At 38.8% G+C, this 19,783-nt stretch overlaps 1 protein-coding gene across 1 annotated transcript; it reads left to right on the top strand.

The window, feature by feature from the left end:
* Positions 1-3,629: 3,629 nt before the first annotated feature.
* Positions 3,630-19,027, top strand: CD164 (CD164 molecule). The gene is made up of 6 exons (XM_027855615.1): positions 3,630-3,959; positions 8,094-8,171; positions 9,501-9,572; positions 10,599-10,637; positions 15,398-15,454; positions 17,188-19,027. Exons 1-6 carry the CDS (start codon positions 3,680-3,682, stop codon positions 17,349-17,351), a joined length of 690 nt encoding a protein of 229 aa, XP_027711416.1. The 5' UTR covers positions 3,630-3,679; the 3' UTR covers positions 17,352-19,027.
* Positions 19,028-19,783: the final 756 nt, after the last annotated feature.

The raw sequence follows: 19,783 nt of genomic DNA, 5'->3' as shown, positions 1-19,783 counted from the left end.
TAACGAGATACAACATTACCATTTGATAGGCTCTTTCAGGAAAATTAGTTTCTGGAGATAATGATGAAGTTAAGGAAAGCACACCAGAGGGAGATGTTGGGTGATTAAAATGAAGAGGGGATAAAAAGGAAAAAGAAAGATGAAAAGTAAAGAACAAGAAGAGAATAAATTGTTTTTGACAGGTAGATATTCAGTTGGAAATGTCTAATATGTATTTAGTGATGTGAGACTGGGGCTCAAGAGACTGAGATTGAATCTAGGAATTGAGATCTAGGAATAAACTAAAAAAGATGGTAACTAAACCTAGAGGAGCTGGTGAAGTACCTTAACATTTAAAGAGAAAAGGGAAGTGGTCCCAGGGGAGAGACTTGGGGCACTTTGAACACGACATGGATGATGAATCAGCAAAGGAGACTGAGGAGTAGTCAGGTAGGAGGGGAACCAGGAGAGAGAAGTGTCACAAGAACACGGAGAGTATTCAAGAGGAGAAAGTGATGAACCGAATCAAATTCTACATACAGGGAAAGGAGAATAAAGAAAGGCCATTAGATTTGGTGATCAGTATGATCACTGGCAACTTTGGAAAAAGCAATTTCAGTTAAGTGATGGGGTCAGAAGGCCAATCGCATAGTATTATGAGGGGAATGAGAAGAAAGTATCGGCATTAAGTTTAGATGACTTTGTCAAGGAGTTTGACTGAAAAAAAATATTTAGAGTGGCAGCAGAGAAGGCAGGACCTAGAGAGGGTTGTGTTTTTTTTCTTTTTAAGGATAGGGAGACTTTGTAGGCAGTGGAGAAGGAACCAGTAGATAGGGAGAGATTAAAGACATCTCTAGCAAATGGCCAAATAGCCCTCATTTGCAGATCACTGACAGGAAATCTATTAACTGCTGCCAAGTATAAAAGATGTTGGAAGAAAGTACCCAGACTTTGGGGATAAATGGATTCCAACTTCTCATTGGGGGTAGATGCAACAATTTTTAGAAAACATGTTGGAGCCACTACAAGTTTAACTACAGTGCTTTTGTGTTCATACATTAGCCTATAATTTAAAAATTATAGCATCATTAACTGAACAAGTACAACTGGTCTGGTCCTGTTGTTGGACTTATAACATCCATACCAGTGACCTCCAGTAAAAGGTTGTTTTGGGAAATAGTTGTTACGTAAGGTTCATTACTTAGTCACAAAATCTCAGAGTTCTAACGCTTGAGAGAGACACGTGCAATTGTTTCAACCCTTGAGATTCTGTGAAATGTAGTCTAATTTGTATTTAAGGAGGAATCCTTTCTATATATTGTATTGGAGGGGTGGAAATCATGCCTTTGCTTGAAGATCCATACCTCTCTTTTAATCAGTGTTTGTATCAGACTTAGATGAAGACACTAATGTCTCAATTATCAGATTTTTGAAATACCTGAAGCTGGGACACCAATACACTGGATGGTAAAACTGGCACCCAAAAAGATTGAGAGAAGCTAACATGAGGAAATGTATGAAAGGCAGGCAATAGGTGCACTGGAAAGAGAATAAGATTTAGAGTCAAAGGAACTGGGTTCAAATCCCCTAACCAAGTTACTTCAATTCCCTTGCCTTCATTTTCCTCATTTGTAATTTGAGGAGGCTGGATTGCATTACCTCTCAGGTTCCTTCCAGCTCTAAATTTATGATTCTAATAGCAATAAAATTCCACCCTTGAATCTTAAAAAATCAACTTCAAGGGGCAGGTAGGTGGCCCAGTGAATAGAGCACAGGTCCTGAAGTCAGGAGGACCTGAGTTCAAATCCGGCCTCAGACCAAACACTTGACACGTACCAGCTGTGTGACCTTGGGCAAGTCACTTAACCCCAATTGCCTCACTAAAAAAAATTATAATAATAATAATTTTTTAAAAATCAACTGCAAAAGTTAAAGAGGAAGACATAGATAAGAATTCATGTGAAAATGGCATGGGTATTTTGGTGGACTTTAGGCTTGATGGGGATGAATTAACAGTGGTATACAGAAACCAAAAAATTGAATAGTCTTAGATTGCGTTTATGGAGAATATTGGAATGAGGGATCCAGAAGGAGGGAAGTTGACCGTTCTGCAACGGTCAAATCAAATGTGTTTTGTTGTATCCAAATACAGGAAGGAAATGAAAGGATTCATTAAAGTTGTATGAATATTCATTTAAGTTGTACGTTAAAATGGTTATGGTTTCTTTAAAAGTACTGGCAACACAATTAAGAAGCTGGACTATATTTTTTTAAAAAGCAGACAAATGAAAGCAAGTAATAAAAATTCCAAATTTAGTTGAAATGGTAGGAGCCATAATTCTTGAATATACTAACAAGGAACACTGGAAATGAATCAGATGAGGGCCCAAACTGTCATCAACAAGGTAACAGTGAATTTAAAACAAACAAGGCAATATCTTGGCTATGCTGGCTCTTAAAATCCGGACTCTGCCACTAACTCAGGGTGCAAGTCAGGCAGACCAGTTCCTTTCAAGTCTACAGGTGCAGAATTAGGAGGAGCTTGGGAGGTCCTGTGGTCCAAACATCTCACATTTCACACTTGAAATGGAAGCTCAGAGACAGCAGGCTGTCTTGCCAAGGTCACACTGGCAAGGAGAGAACCGCTTCTCTCACTTTTCCTCTCAGTGTCTCCCCTTCGACTTAAAGGGGGTGGGGGTCGGGGGACTGCTTTGACGGAGGGAGGTGTGATTAAGGTCAGGTCAAGTTTACATGCATTCATTAAGAAAGGCAGCTAGGCGGCATAGTGCTGGACTTGGAGACAGAAGAGCCCTGAGTTCAAATAGGACCTCGGATGGCTACGTCATGTCACTTAAAGTCAGCTTAAGCAAAACCAAAAATCATAATCTTTTTAAATTAGGCGCTTATTACGTGCCAGGGACTGAGCTGAGAGCTGGGGATGCAAAAAGTCTCCTCCTTGAAGGAGCTCGCTCCCCGGGACGTTTCGCGATCCCCTCGGGACGTCCTGCACCGCGGAGGGTGGGGTGGAGCCGGAGCAGCTTCGCCCGGCGGGCGGGGACGCCGAGCACCCGCTGCTGTCCTGGGCTCCGCCTGACTCACACGGTCCGGCCAGCTGGCAGGGCAGCGAGCCCCTCCCCCCAGCTGCGTGACTCAGTTTTCCCGCCCGAGGCAGGGCACTCAGAAGGGAGGCGAGGGCCGGGGAGAAGATGCTCGCCGCGCTCGGGGTCTCGGGGGACGGCGGCTAACTTGGGGCGGGTGGAGAGTGATTTACCAACTCCGCGACTGCCCCGCGCGGGACAAAGTTGGTTCAACTTCGGAGGGGGCGGGGCCTCGAGCGGCAGGGGGGCGGGCCCGCACTCGGGAGGCATGAGGTCACGTGGGCTGGGGGCACAAGGGCTCGGGTGGGCAGCCGAGTGGGGGACCGGAGGCGTGGTCGCCACGGGGCAGACACAGGGCGAGGGGACTACGAGGCACGGACTCCTCCGCTCCCTCGCTCGTCCGCCAGCAACCTCCACCGCGCGCCCCGCCCCGCCCGGTCCTGGTTGGTCGCTCGGAGCCCGCCCCCTCGCGCCGAGGCCCCCCCCCTCGGCCCCTCACGTGACCCCGGGGTGAGCCAGCGGGAAGTGGAGTCTCCGAGGCGGCGCCGCAGGGGAACGGAGCTTCTTCCGCAGCGGCAGTCCGTCGCCCGAGCACCAGCGCCATGAACGGGATGCGGGGGCCCTTCCGGCCGCTCTTCTGGGCCGCCGCCGCCTGCCTGGCCGCGCTATGCGTGCTGAGCGCGGCCGAAATCTCAGCGCCTACGGCCAACTTCAGCGAGTCCTCATCAGTGCCGCCCAGTCAGGAACCCACGACGAAGGCCACTCCCGCGCCCACGACGAAGGCCACTCCCGCGCCCACGACGAAGGCCACTCCCACGCCCACGACGAAGACCACTCCCGAGCCCACCCCGAAGCCCACCCCAACCCAAGCTCCGGCACCAGGTGGGGGCGGGGCGGCGGCGGCTTCCCCTCGCGCGCTGAGTCGCGTGCGCGTGTGTGGCCGGTGGGGGGCGGGTGGTTAACTCTTCCGGCAACATGGCGGATCGTCCTAGGGAGTGAAAGTCCAGCCAGCTGGGTTTCGGGGACCAGGACGTTAGGGGGAGGTGGGGGACAAGCCTGTGAAGTATATATGTGTGTCTGTGTGTACGTATCCGTGTATCCGGGGCCCACGAAGGTTGGGCCCCGTGATCCGTTCCTCCCTCCCTCCCAAAAAAACCGTAACTTTATCCAGATGGAAACACAAGCCCTGACTCTGTGCGGAGGCCCGGAGAGAGCCGACGTGGCTCCCCCCGGCCCGGCGGGGCAGCGCGGGTGTGTCGCGCTTGGGTGCCCCACTCCCCTTCCCCCACATCCTTTATCTCCCGTCCCCGGGAACCCCAGGTGAAGTACTTCGAAAGCCCCTGGTGAAACGCGACTTCCTCTGAGACCTGTAGCTGTGGACTTGGTTGACTTAGGTGCGTCCTCTCTGGGGAGACTCGGTCCCCGGGAAGTGGGATGGCATCCCCGCACTGGGACTGGGAGCGCCTCCCTGGCCTGGAGGGGCTTGCTGAGTTTTGGAAACACAAAAAGTTGACTCCCGCAGCATTTGTTTTGTTTCCTGGTGTAGCTGAGGAGATGGCCCCGGGTGAGACTTTTGGAGCTGTCTGAGGGATGGAATGGGGGGAAAAGTCTACGGTCTAAAGTCATTTTTATATTCCCGGCCCTTAGCACAGTCTGCCGCACAGTAGGCGCTCAATAAATGCTGATTTGACCGATCTTGAGAAAAGGGCACGAAAATATTGGCTAAAGGTTAACGTAGCGTGTTAATCAAAGTCTTTACTCCAGAATACTAATTTATGGTGTGCAAGTGTGTGCGCGCTTCCTCCACCCTGCCCTTAGGTTTAACCGCGTTCTCCAGATTTGCATATGCAGGAAATGGATGTGCTAAAACCCTTAAAATCAGAAACTAGGAAGGAAAAATGCCCTGTGTAACCTTTCCCGGAAGGCAGTGTTAGTGTGCGTTGTGACTTTTAATTGTTAAATTATTAATGCTAAACTGTTAAAAGCACTTTTTCAGAAAGCACCAAGTTCATTACCTTTGAAGATGTGGCATAATGTTTGTAACTTGACTATGCAGAGATTGAGTTTAATTTCCATTTCTAGAAACCATTACATGTATAAGTTTCAGTTTGGGGAGCTAAGGGCTTCTTACTTTGAATAAATGATGTATCTAAGACCATAACTGTTCTCATTTCCCCTGTCTTTTTCATTTAACGTAGAAATATGATGTGTTAAGGCATAAGGCCACATAAAAGTAATTAATTCCAGAATATCAGTCAGAAAGAACCTTAGAGATAATCCAATTCATCTCCCTCATTTTAGAGGTGAGGCAGCCTTGACTGAGATGAAATCACTTGCTTAAAGTGACAGAACTATTAAGTAGTTTTGGAATGTGAAGTCTTGTGACTCCAAATCTAGTGCTTTTCTCCCAGTCAGTGCTGTGGTAGAGTATTAACGGGAGAAGTAATGTGAAGTGGAAGAGTTCTTAATTTGCTGTCAGGTGAATTCCCAGGCTGACTTAAGAACCTTGATTTTTATTATACTCAAAATTATTTAGTATATTTGTCTTGTTAATGATTTTCCTTAAGTTTAAAGTCTGAATGACTTTGAGAAGAAAATAAACTAAGAACAAATTTAGCCAGAGATGTTCATTGAAGCCTCTCTGGGTATTGAAATACTAATTTTCATTTGCTTGAAAACTTTAAAGAATACTACTGGGGAAGTGGTACATTACAATTGAAAGAACACTGGATTTTGCATCAGGTGACATTTCAGGAATTTCAATAAAATTCTACATGACAAACATGAGAATTGTAGTGCACAGCACTCATGTCTACGTTTATTTTAAGTAAATAATTCAAAAATTAATTGTCCTATTTTGATAGACGTTGAAATAGCTGGATCTAGGTAAGATGAAGTAGCTTAAATTTTTCTTGGCTCCTGTCTCCCATGAAATGCCCAATGCTGTTAGATTTCTGTTCAGAATAAATTGACCAAGTATGATAGAGCACCAGGCTTGAAGACCAAAGTTCAAATATGGCCTCACAAACTTACTAGCTGTGTGACCCTGTGCGAGTCACTTAACCCTGTTTGCCTCAGTTTCTTGTCTGTAAATTGAGTTGGAGAAGAAAATGGCAAACCACTCCAATATCTTTGCCAAGAAAGCCCCAGATAGGATCAGGAAGAGTGGGACATGATTGAAAAACAACTCAACCACAACCTGAGTTGAATGCTACTTCCTACCTGGGATTTTAGGCAAGCTGCCTCAGTTTCTTCATCTGTAAAATAACAGAGTAGGACTAAGTGATCTCTAAGGTACGTATTTGCTCTAAATCTATGATTTCATTAACCTCTTGGAAAGGAGAAACTTTGTGCCTTATAGCCTGGCATTCACTAAACATCAATGATTCCAACATTTGAGCTGTGTTTTATCTTTATAACCCTTGTTTTGAGATGTTACAGGATAGGTGGTAATAATTACTTTTTTTCTGGTTTTTTAAATGAAGAATTACATAATGAGTAGACGGTTGATGTGGAGTTGAAGGAATTCCCCGTGTTCTAATCTTGTTTCTGACAAATACTAGTTATATGACCATTTAGAAGCCACAAACTCTCAGCCCCCAAAGCTGTAGGAGTGGTGAAGTAGATTAAAACCTACTTGGCTATTTTTTAACAACAAAAAACATAGTAAAAATAAAACATAGATAATGTTAATTTTTCATTTTCTAAGTCAATATGGCACCCACAGGGATCTATTTCTATTTGAGTTTGACAGCACTGTTTTATGTTACGTATGAATTGCTCCTCTGGTCTGGTAGAAGGGATTTCCATACTGGGAGTTCCATACTCAGCTGAAATCACATGTCTTGGTCAAAAGTTAAAGAGAATCATGGTAATAGAATCATATTTAGGGCTGGGGTGGGGCTCAGAGGCCATGGAGTTCAATAGTTTCATTTTACAGAACAGGGATGGAGGCCCATAGAGAAAAAACTTGCCCAGGGTCGTAGAACTAGTAAATGTCTAAGGGAAATTTGAACCCAAGGCTTCATTTTCTAGGAATATCTAGATTCTAGTTGTGGCTCTAAACATTTAGGTCTAATCAATTTTTTCATTTGCTGAGGCAATATGATTAAACCATGCATTTGACTTTGACGAACTAGTTATTGGTCCCAGTATAGGCTTATCTGCTTTCTAATTTTAAAGGCAGGTGAGTCATTAGTAAGGAATGATTCCAAAGTCTTACACTTACCCAAAGTCATTTTCAAAATGGTTATTTGGGCTCACCTTGTAGAAACCTAAGTTACCATTAAAAATTATTGCTCTAACCTTTCATGTCTTCCATGGCAGTAGTTTCCAAAGTTTTGAAGTTTTAAAATAAATGTATTCATGTATTCAAAATAAATGTAACTCTGTAGCAGAGGTATAAAACACCGAAGTGCTGTTAAGCCAAACTAAAATGTAATTTGGAAATATTTAACAGAATAAAACATAGATAATGTTAATATATGGTTTTCTAAGTCAGTATGTGCAGGGAGAGGTACATATATACTTGGTTTAGTGTACCTGGTTTCTATTTGACTTTCTTCAGTCTATAGGATAAAACACAAAGCAGTAATACCATGAGCATGGTTTTCTGTCATGAAATGCCTAGAGATGCCTCATGATAACCCTGGGATTTTATTTTATCTATTTGAAAATGGTTCCTTTTGGAAAAAAGATGACTTTATATTGAGAGTATTCTAAAATAATGTAAATAAAACTTCTAGTACTCTGCTTTTTTATAAAAGGATCTTACCGCTTTAGAGATGACTTGACCAAATCAATTTGACTTTTGTTAAAAATAGTTAGAATAAGCTACCTAACCTCATGTTACTTATCTTTTGATTCCCCTTCTAGTAGATTCTTGTTATTGCATAGTTTTTAGCACCAAGGAAAATGGCTTCTTTTGCCTGTCCAATGTTGTTTTAGAAAGATAAGCAGAACTGAGTGTACATTAAGAATACAAATTGAGTTGTTGATGTAAACATTTTATTTCAGAAAGCTGTAAAGAATACACTAACTGCAGTTCCTGTGTTGAGAGTAAAAATGCCACCTGCTTTTGGACAGTTTGTAATGGTAAGAATCTCAGCTTGTGTCAAATAAACAATGTTGTCTTAACAAATATAACACTGAAAGAATATTACTGATAATCAAAAATGAAATCAATATAAAAAGAGAACACTCTAGAGAGTGTTCTTATACTTTTTTTGTATCATGGACTCTCAACTAGTAAAGCCTCTGGACTCCTTAAAATACGTAAGATTACAGAGAAAACCAATTATATTGAAATTCGATTATCAAATTTTTTAAAAAGTAAATTCATGGGATTAAGATCCTCTTGCTCTAAAGTGTTCTATTTCTTTGGAGATTTTGTGTTCCTTTATAGTACCATGTTTGAGGTCTAAAGGATTAACTTCAACTTTCCTTGTTTCTGTTTCATGGCTTATTCCATTTAGATAGTCTGTAGGCTTGTAAAGCAAGAGAAATTTTATTAGAATTAAGGAAATGTTTCTTGACCTTTAGGATTATAAAATACTAAAATGGGCCCCAGAGGGAAGTTGTAGAGTCTTTGTATGTAGAACATTAGAACTGAAAAGGGCCTTAAAGGTAAGGAACATTTAGTTATTGATGAGAAAGCTGAGGTCCTGAGAGGTGTGAAGGGCTTCCTATAGGTATCTTTATAGATAAACAGCTGGACTACTCAAGGAAGATTAGCATATCTGTAGATTGAGAGCTGGTAGTATAAGTTCTAAAGGGACGTTATCATCATGATTCTTTAGGGGATAAGATTAGGAAGATAAGGTTAGTCAACTCTTTTCTTCCATGCTTTGGATTATGAATTGAAGTTTTAAACCAATTGACATGTGAGAGAAAAAGCAGTAATTAAGTGAAGATTCTGTTAACTTCTAAAAACTTCTGTTTAGCTTCTAAAAATTAAAAGAAAGCCGCCATCAGTACTATGTATTAACTAAATGAAATGTAATATTCTCTAATTGCTACACCTAGTATATACAGTGTTGTGTTAGTTTTAAGATAGAAGTGCAACACTTTTTTTTTAAGATGATCTGATGTGGCATAAAAAAGGGATAGTGGTAGTGAGTTTTGATGACTAAATGATATAGTCTCTATGAAGATAGGATGGGGGGTGACATGGCTGCTTCTTTAGCTAGAAATTTATCTGCTATTCCTCCAGGACAACAAGACAGAATTATAGTGATGGGGGCAACTGTGTGGTATATAGGTCTTAGTATTTCTGATGCTCAATACTTAGCAGATATTGGTCCCTTTTTCTCTTTGTCTTGGCCATTATTGATGTCACATCAGGTATCTGTTCTGTGGATATAACAACATAGAGGCTATATCTTGGTTTCAGAGTATTTATTTCAACTTTTATTTCTTCATTAGGTTCTGGCTATTGTTCAGAAAATGCAGCAACTCCAAATTGCACTGTTGTTAATAGTTCAAGTAACTGTATAGGTAAGTAACTGATGGTAACTAATACTTGTTTTAGTTTGTTCATTGCTGTTGAGAAATGGCAACTGGGGACAGGTGGGTGGGGTTAAGGCCATTACTTCAAATGAAGACAAGGTTTTTCAAAACCGAACTGATTATTCTGATATCATCTAAATTGGGACTAAATCCTTTGTCTAGATTATGACTTTAATTTTTCATACGTTACCCTTGGGCAAGTCATTTGACTTTAGAGTCTCGGTTTACTCATCTGTAAAATATGGAGAATTATCCTACCCTAGAGACATTGTGGAACAATGGATAGGGTTAGCTTTGGAGTCAAGAAGACCTGGGGTCAAATCCTACTTCTGATATATACTGGCTGTGTGATCAGGAGAAATTCACTCAAAGTTTTCAATGTTTTATACAACTCTAAAAGAAGTTGCATGTGAATTGCTAATCTGCATTGCTGGAGGGAATTTTGGCATCAAGAGTACCTTTACTTCAGTGAATTCATAAGTCTGGGCCATGAAAAAAAAAATCTGCTGTACATATTCTGCAAGGTGGTTGTGAGGAGCAAGTGATTTCATGTACTATATATAAATCACTTTGTAGCTGTAAAGCACTCTGGAAATGATTTGTAGCCTTGTTTTATTGTGAAGTAGCATAGCAAGGTTTCAGTAGGTTTTTATTATCACTTAAATTTCTTAGTAGCACCTCCTATATTCTCATTCTGAAACTAATGCAATCTGTGATCTCATTTTTGTGTAATAGGTTTATAAAATTATGAAAGGGAAGAACTTCCCCTATAGATCCAGACTAAATTAACAAGGCAGGCAAACATAATCTTCCTTTCTCACTGAAATAGTTTGCCAAGCTTTACAAGCAGACCAAAATTATGGAATGAACAGCCTTGGATGACTATTGTCAATTTTTCAGTTACTGTAGTTTTGATTTAGCCCTTAAAACTAAGGGATCTGCTAGTTTAGATCTTAATATTTTGAATAACTTTTATATAATTTTGTTGATGTATGTTTCTGCTTTTGTTTTCAGTGGGACCTACTACCAGTCCACCTCCAACTAATTCTACAGGTAATTTAAGATAAGTAACGATTCACTAGTATGGAGTTTCAAGGTTTTATCATAACTTTCTTAGGGTAACTTTCTGGCATTTGAGTATCTGAAAAATTCTAGATTTAATTAAAATAATATAAAGAAAAGATTGCTCAGTCATACCTCAATGCTTACAAGTATCTATGATTTCATTGGTATGGATTATCCTTTCTCCAATGCAGATTGCATTCCCTTAGACATTATACATGAATTACTGTGGCCGACAACATTTTATTAACTGGTGATGAGCTGCATTGAATTTACTTAGGCTTTTCCAGTTTTTTCAGTGGGTGTAGAAATTGTTACACATTGTGCTCTGTAAGCATAGCCTTTAAGAAATCCATTAGCATCTGCGCACAACAGTGAGGCGTCATTGATTTGAGCGGAAGTAATAATTTGTGTTGAGCACAAAATGCCATGCTCCTTGAGGGGTACGGACTATCACTTTTTAATCTTTGTATTTCATTTGTAGAACAATTAATTGTTATAGTAGGCATTTAATAAGAGGGTTTTAAAAAAAAAATCAATGAATATCCTATATGGTCCTTGCAACATACTGTATAATATTTAGCTAAGTTTGGAATGGCTCATCTCCACTTTGCCACAGGGTGGTAAATTGTTTGGTCACAGAATCTCTTGAAGACATTTTGTGAAACTGTAAAGGATCTTTACATCATTGGAGAAAGAAATCACACATTAAGGTCTTGGGTCTTTGAAGTATTGAAGTATCTGTGTATAGATACATTTTTTAAAAAAATTTGGTCATTTTCTTTTAATATTTCGGTCTTGCAGCTGCTTAATTACTAGAATAAAATGACTTCGTTGTTACGGCTTGATAACTAAAAGATAGAGACTAGGTTTCAATTTTACCATATGGCTGACAGGAGAACCCTTCTCCCAACCAGCCATCTACTTAAGGCTGTGCTATCTACTACTATCCCTACCTTAGACTCTTCAGGAACATTTAAGCCAGTTATACCAAGAAGGAACTTATAGTATTAGACCAAGAGTATTAGTTAATTTTGGGGAAAGTGTAGTTAGGAAACATTTGCTTTTTGTGATAAAAACATCGAGGTGGTCTGTAGTAGCCCTGAGCCTTGCCACTGATGTTAGTCAAATTTCTCTTAACCTTTAGTATTAAATTTATGAGAAACTAAGGGAAAAGAATAAAGAAGCAACATAACAAGGAGGATGAAGAGAGAGGACCGGGTTTCTGAATGATGCTTTGTTTGAATGATTAAGAAATTCATTACTTTTATCAGAATTAGTCGAAATAAAATTTCCTGCCATGCTATACTTGAGTACTGGGAACAAATGGAGTAATTAGCATTTAGTGATATTTTTCTTCCAAATATTATCAATTAAGAGCAAAATTAATTGCAGTAGGTATGGATTAAGTTATTTGATAGTACTATAGTGATTTTTTATTTTTAAAAGCCATTGTGGATGTGTTACAAATTTGTAAGTTGTACCATTTATGGTTGTTAAGAAAACACATTTTAACAAGCAACTCTATATACATATATATATATATATGAATGAAAGCTTAGCTCCAAATATTTTTTCAGTGGGTGAACTTTAGAGCAGATCTAGCAAAAAGCATGTTTTAAATAATAAATGGTTATTGAATTGGATGAAACTGTTGTTTGTGGTCTTGTCCAAACCAAATGATCATGGCATGCTAAAATTCTAAGCAACCTGAGATGGAGAAACTACTTACTGTAGTTCCAAGTTTGCACATAACTCTGGGTCTGTCACTGAAATTTTTCATAAAAGTATCAAGTTCTACTGTTAGAATTCTATACTTGGAGAGGGAGGAGAGATGAAGCAAAACAAATAACCAGAGAGGAAGGTAAATTTTTAGCAGTACATAGTATTTACTTAGCCTTTCCAAATGTTCAATACAATTTCACAGAGTTGTAGAAGCACTATTCATCAGTATTACCTTGAATTGTTTCTTGGGCTGTTAAATCTCCAATTAGATTGTTGGGTCCTGGAGTCCAGAGACTGTCTCTTTATCCTTAAAAGATGGGCATAGTCTTTTTGTATATAGTAGGCACCCAACAAATATTTCTTGACAATGATGTTTATTTACCAGTTATATTGAATAGTCCTTCTGTCTAGCATGTTCTTTGTCCTCGTTGTAACCTCCAGTCCTTTACCCCCTCATTGCTTTCCAAAGCCATCACTCCTGTACTGGCTATGCTCTCTTCCCTTCCCTATATTGACCCCTTTATTTTTAACTCTGCACTGTCCTGTTCTTCTCTCAAGTTCTTGCCCCTTCATGTTATTGCTAGTTCTTGCCCTGCCAAACTTTAGTCTTGGATTAACTCTAGTCATGTGCCTTCACTCCTATTCATGTGCTGCTGAAGAAAAAATCATAAAACCATGCTGGATGGGTCCAATACAAATTTACATTACATAATCTTAACTGGGCCCTCACTGTGGTAAGACAGTCTTTTTACATCTTCCTAATTGATTCACTATCCCATTTACCACATGTCCTTTTCATACTTTTTTAACCCTCACACTTCCCATGGCTCTCTCTTATCCTCTCAGTGGAGAACCTTGCCTCATATATTACTAAAAAAAAAATTGAGGCCACTTACAGCTCTCTCTTCTCCCCTCCTCAACTCATTCAGGTGCCTTCCTCTCCTACTTGCTACTTTACCTCTGTCTCAAAGGAAGAGTTGCCCATTCTTCTTGCCAAGGCAAATCCATTTCTACAGACACAAGTGATCCCAGTCCATGCTATCTTCTCCAACATTGTTTCCTCTGTTATCTCTACATTTTCATATAACTTCAGTTTGTCCCTGTCAATTAGCTGCTTCCCTCATGCCTACAATCATGTCCATGTGCCCCTGATCCTCAGAAACCCCTCACTTGGTCTGTCCATCCCTGCTGGCTATTGTCCTAAGTGTCTCTAACCTTTTGTTACTGAAGTTCTCAAGAAGGCTGTCTGGACTAGCTGCCTCCACTTTATTTTCTCCCAGTCTCTTAACTCTCTGTAGTCTGGCTTCTGACGTCGTTCAACTGAAACTGCTCTCTGTAAAGTTACCAGTGATCTCTTAATTGCCGAATCTAATGGCCTTTTCTGCATTCTCTTTCTTGACTTTGCTGCAGCTTTTGTCACTCTCCTTCTTGATATGTGTTTCTTGAATTTCTCTTTGGATTTTCATAATAGTATTCTCTCCTGATTCTCTTCCCTGACTAGTCCTTCCAGACTTCTTTGGTGGATCTTCATCCGTGTCATGCCTGCTAACCATGGGAGTCCTTCAAGGCTCTGTCTTGGGATCTTCTTCTCCCTTTAATACTGTTTTACTTGGTGATCTCATCACCTCCCATGGATTCAACTATTATTTCTCTTTAGATGATTCTCAGGTCTAATTTGTCTAGTCGTATAGTCTTAACCTGTCTCTTGATCTCTGCCTTTTGGCCATCTCAAACTGAATGTCTCATAGACATCTTAAACTCGATATGTCCAAAACTGTACTCATTATCTTTCTTCCCAAACCCTCCCCTCTTCTTTAGTTCCCTCTTATAGTTAAGGGCACCACCATCCTCGTAGTGACCCATGCTTGCAAACTAAGTGTCATCCTCAACTCCCCATATCCAATTGGGTACCAAGGCCTGTTGATTCTCCTTTCACATCATCGCTTGTAAATGCCTCCTTTCCTCTAATATTGCCACCGCTTTGGTGCAGGCCTTCATCTCCTCATGCCTAGACTGTTGAAGTAGCCTTTTGGTTGGTCACCCTGCCTCAAATCTCTCCCCACTCCAGTCTATCCTCAATTCAACTGTCAAGGTGATCCTTATAAAAAAGTCAAATTTTGGCACTTCCCCTCTCCCCATTCAGCAAACTCCACTGGTACCCTATCCCTTCCAGAATCAAATAGAAAATCCACTTTTTGTGTTATAAAGCTCTTAGCAACCTGAACCTGTCCTACTGTTCTAGTCTTCTTACACCTTATTTTCCTCTTCATGTACTCTGCAATCCATTGACACTGGTCTTGCTACTCTGGCACATGTAACTTGTTTTCACTAGCTGTCTCCTCCTCCCCCCATGCCTGGAATTCTCTCCCTTCTCATCTCTGTTTTCTGGGTTCCTTCGAATCTAATCTGAAGTCTTACCATCTGCAGGAATCCTTTTTCCATGTTCCTTAATGTTTCTTCCCATACGAAATTATTTCCAGTCCATCCTGGATGGATCTTGTTTGTACATAGTTGTTTGCATATTGTCTCCTCCTTTAGGCTATGAACTCAAGAGCAGGGGCTGTCTTTGGCCATTTTTTGTATCCTTTAGCACGGTGCCTGGCACAGAGTAACCTCATGATAAATGTTTGTTGACTTGACTTTACCATCAAATGGTAGTTGAACATCTACTACTAAACTCAAAAGACATATATCCTCATACCTTGGAACCTTAATAATATAAAATTCTAGATGTTACACACAAGATAAATGTGAATATACAAACAAAAACAAATATTGATATTATACCATAATGAAAGTAGATTTTAGAGAAGAGGCTGGAATGCTAGTGCTATCTTTAGCTCTTTAAAAGACGAAGAGGACATTTAAATATTGATCATTGCTGTCTGACCAAATTTAACAACTGAGCTCTCAGTACCCGAGTACAAAAAATATTTTTCAGTTACTAGCATTTGAGCCAAAGGTTGGGTGGTTTTGTGACATTTTGAGGCAGTTAATTTTAAGGTTTTATCTTTTCTTTGATCCAGCGAAACCTTCACCTGCAGCCTCAACCATCCCAGCTGTCACCACAGTTGTCACATCAGGTAATTAACTCAGTGTTTAAATTGTAAGAATGAGATAGGATGAATGACTTTTTCCAAATATATCCTGGTATGATTCTGAATTGAGAGTCATCTTTCATCCCTAAGGACCAGAGTGAGAGCACTGTTAAAGTTTTAGTGTAATAGGTTTTGCTACAGAGTTTTGTCTTGTTTTCTAATATTTAGTCAGAATTGTCAGGCAGACAGTTCAAGTAATGAATTATTAAATTGAATATTCCCCAGAATCATAGTATCATGATAGTCCCTTGAATAGAATTTTGTAATGTCTAATTGTAGTAAAAGGAGAAATGATTATTTTCTTTTTTCCTCCATGAGTCAAACTCTGCAACACATTAAGGCTGCTATAAAGCCTTTTTGTTACTATGTAACATTCCCTGTAGGAACCTTTAAAATATTTGAGGAGCATACCTGTACATTCCTAACTAGGTAAGGGCTTTATCATTATAGGATTCCAAATAAAAGCTCAGCTCTACATTTGGAAACATGTTAATGAAGTGAAAGAGTGGTAAAGCATTAGGTACTTTGGCTGGTCAACTTAAATATTGTTTTGAAGTTGAGAACTATCTTAATCAAATTCTTTGTGACCCCATAGTTTCTTTACTGGCCATTATTGCTATTTTCTCCAAAAGTGAATGAAAAGTTACTTTACATCTTTACCAGAAGGACCTCAAGTACCATGCTACCAATTTAAAATCTAGGTTCTGTAATAGAGCAATTACTATTTTTTGCCTTATTTTAAAATTGAGAAAATTGTTTTTAAGATAAAGTTTGAATAAAGCAATCTTTAGTATAAAAGCAGCAGTCATTATAGTGGTTGGGGGTGGGATCTCTTATATATGGTCTTGTTTTCCAGGTAAAACTTCTAAGTGTCTGAAAAGCTCCTCAAATTACAAATTTAAAAACTTCTATGTGTTTTTTCATTACTGCTCTCTATTTGTCACCAATTTTTTTGCAGACCAAAGGTGACAGTTTTTTTGGGTAATGAGAAGGAGTAAACCCTATCAACACCTAAATTTTACTGTCCCATAATATTAGATGTAAATAGAATTTGAGAGTTAACATTAGCTGCAGACTCTTCCCAAAATTCTAACTCGTGACCTGTCCTTGAATTTCTCCAAGCCCTTAGAATAGCATTTGGTACCCAGTGCATGACATATAAGTGTTTTTAAATGCTTTTTGAGTGAATAAGAAGCAATTAATTAATATCTAACCTAGCTGCATAAAAATAATTAATGAAGCTGTCAGAAGGTCCTCTTTATATTTAAGGTAGAATTTTAATAATCTGAGAAATTTTATAATTTTCTTATATAAAATGTGATGTCATCTGAAAAATCTCTCTGGGTAGAATTGAAGAAGGTTGAATGATGGAACTTATTTTCTAACCTCACTGTGCATATTGTTTTACTTCAGCTACCAGAAAGTTGACCTGATGTGAGATGCTTACAAAGAATTTGATAGAAGAAAGAATTTTCAGATGGATTTTAATTTTAGTATCATGCTAATGTAGGCAGGATTTCTGCATTAGGAGACTGTTATTGGGAAGGAAGTTGAACTAGCTGACTTGACCTGCTTAGGTACTTGTTAGTGCCAAAATTCTGTAATGTATTTGGTTAAACACAAGTTATAGTATGTCATAGAGAAAGTCCTGTGAAAGACTCAAAATCTCTATAACCTTCCATTAAAGCTATTTATTTCTTTTCTATCTTACCTAACAGGTGCATCAAATGTAACTGTGACTCCCACCCCTTCTACGAGAAAATCTACTTTTGATGCAGCTAGTTTCATTGGAGGAATTGTTCTCGTGCTGAGTGTGCAGGCTGTAGTTTTCTTTCTCTTTAAATTTTGCAAGTCCAAAGAACGAAACTACCATACTCTTTAAGACACATTATAACATGGACTAGTAGTTTAATGTGTAGTTTATTGAAACCAAAATATTACCTTTTGAGATGTCCTACATGGAAGACAGTGTTTCAAAATCTTTAAATCTCCAAAGGATGCATATAGGATATTTTGGAGCATCTTCCTTGAAGAAAAAGCAATTCAATCACTTGTACTCAGCAGGAATACTTAAAATATTCTGCATGAATCCTTGTGGCTAGCTGTCTTTTATTTTAAGTGGCTGCTGCTGTGGGGTTTTTTTTTTCCCTCTTACCATGACATGCCTAATATAGTTTTTTTTTTTTTAAATTTGGTGGACTCGCTGTTCTGAGCTGACAGTTTCATAACTGCCAGCAGTTTAAGTTGAGTCATTTTAAAGCCTAAAAGCTGCATTATTCCCATTTTCACTCAGGATGTAAATTCATAGACTAAATTGTGAGAATGTGCCAAATGATCAGTTGGTGGATTTTTGACTGTTGGTCCAAAAGTGGAATTAATTTGTGGGAAAACAATACTCTTACTGTATATCCTTGAAGTGGAATTTAGTGCTTGACAAACCTGTATTTTTTTTTTCTACATTAGAAATAAGATGCCATACAGGAAGTTACATTCCAGATTTAATGCAAAGGGTACAAACCATAAATATGTAGCAGGTTATTGTCCATTCTTTAAAAGCACCTTATCATTGGGAAAACAAAGAACAGTGCCTTAAATTAAAGACAAGACAGAACAAGGTAGACTGTAACTTTAAATGTTTATGTGATTTGACATTTTTCATTAAGAAAGGTAACATGGGCTTAACTTTCTGATCAGCATCAACATGCACTCAAATTTGGTAGAAACTCAGCAACATGTTATTATGTAATTTAAAAGTCTCAGCTACTTAATTTTGAAACTAAAGAATGTTATAGGAAGTTGAAAGCATTCATAAGTTAAATTCTTCAATATTTTTGTGTGTATCTGCTAAAATATTTTTATGAGGTTTTATTTTTAAAGGTACAGGATAATTTTAGGGAAAATATTAGGCATATCTTGCTTTACATTTATTTTCTAAAAGTTCTTTGTATGTAGCTGTAGTACCTTTAAGCATTCCAATTAAGCTTTTGTAGAAATTTTTAATTTGCTATAAGGCAAGGAGGAAACAAGTACTAGTTTGAGAATCATTCACAAGTTCATTCCTTATTAAAAAGAGACAATCAGAGTTTTCAGACAGTAGATATGACTGGTGAAATTTCAAGAAATGACAGTTATTTTTGTGTGTTAGAGCAGATTCCTATAGGTCTTAGAATTGTTTCATGGTGATTCCCCTTAAGATGATTTTTTTAAATCCCTGTACCTATAAGGGAACACATGCTTGGAATACATCTTTCATCTAATACTAATTTTTCCAATCTCAGAACAACTTAGCATTTTTAATAAAGGTTTTTCTTACAGTCTTTTTTCTCCATCAATATTCAATTGGATTTGGCTAATAAGAGGCTTAAAAATAGGTTGTTTTTTGTTTTTGTTTTTTTCTAGTTCATTGTTATATCTGTCATTTGGTACTTGGTGGCTTGTTTCTAGCACTACTGCAGCAGCAGATGGCATTGCATTGATTTATTTTTTGGTGGGGGTGGCAGAACAGCTGAAAACCCTTGCTCCAATAAATTGAATTACATTAAAGGTTTCTAAAATGAAGTTTTATTGTTTGTTTTTGTTACTTGCTGGTACAGATAAGTTTGTTTTACTTACACATTTGTATGCCTGACTTTATCAAGTGCCTTAATTGTTTGAAATCTCTGGCTTCAAGTTTTTTTTTAAAGGGAAAGGTTAGGATGATTTACCTGACTAAATTGTGGTTTTGTCATGAGTGCAAACACATATTTTGGGAAAACCTGGATTTGGGGGTCTATGAATGTCAGGATTTTATGTAAGTGCTATAAGACGATAAGAAAATGTGATTCAATTCCATGTTTACACTGGAGAAGGGAGTAAAAACTAGCAAGAACCATGGGTACTTGTTATTTCTAAAACATCTTAATACTCTTGCCTAAAAATTTTGGCTTTGCCACATAAGTTATCAGCGCTAAATGTAGCAGCTTAATAAAACTAGCTTGGTATGGAAGACTTGAACTATTATTCTGGGTACTGCTTTGATTAGTAAGAAACCATGCAAAAATTAGTTTACAAAATGGCTCTTAGTATAGATATTTGCCTTTCTAAACCCATTTCCTTCTCCATTTAACGGTTCGATATTCTCTTGAGTCATCAAGACTTTGTAATATTTTTTTAATTTATAAGATACGCAGTGATCTTTTCAGACTTTGGTTTTGTTCCTAAAGCCAATTCAAATGTTTTATTTCCCATCAGACCTTGTACTTAACAGTTTGTTGCATGGGCAGATTGCTGTATTTTGAATTTCATTTTCATGTTTTTGGTGAAGACAATGCTAAA

The sequence above is a fragment of the Vombatus ursinus genome, unplaced genomic scaffold, assembly GCF_900497805.2.
Source record: "Vombatus ursinus unplaced genomic scaffold, bare-nosed wombat genome assembly UNPS02000582.1, whole genome shotgun sequence".
NCBI classification, from domain to species: Eukaryota; Metazoa; Chordata; class Mammalia; order Diprotodontia; family Vombatidae; genus Vombatus; species Vombatus ursinus.
The sequence above is the reverse complement of the archived record's forward strand: the minus strand, read 5'-3'. Positions and strand labels throughout refer to the sequence as shown.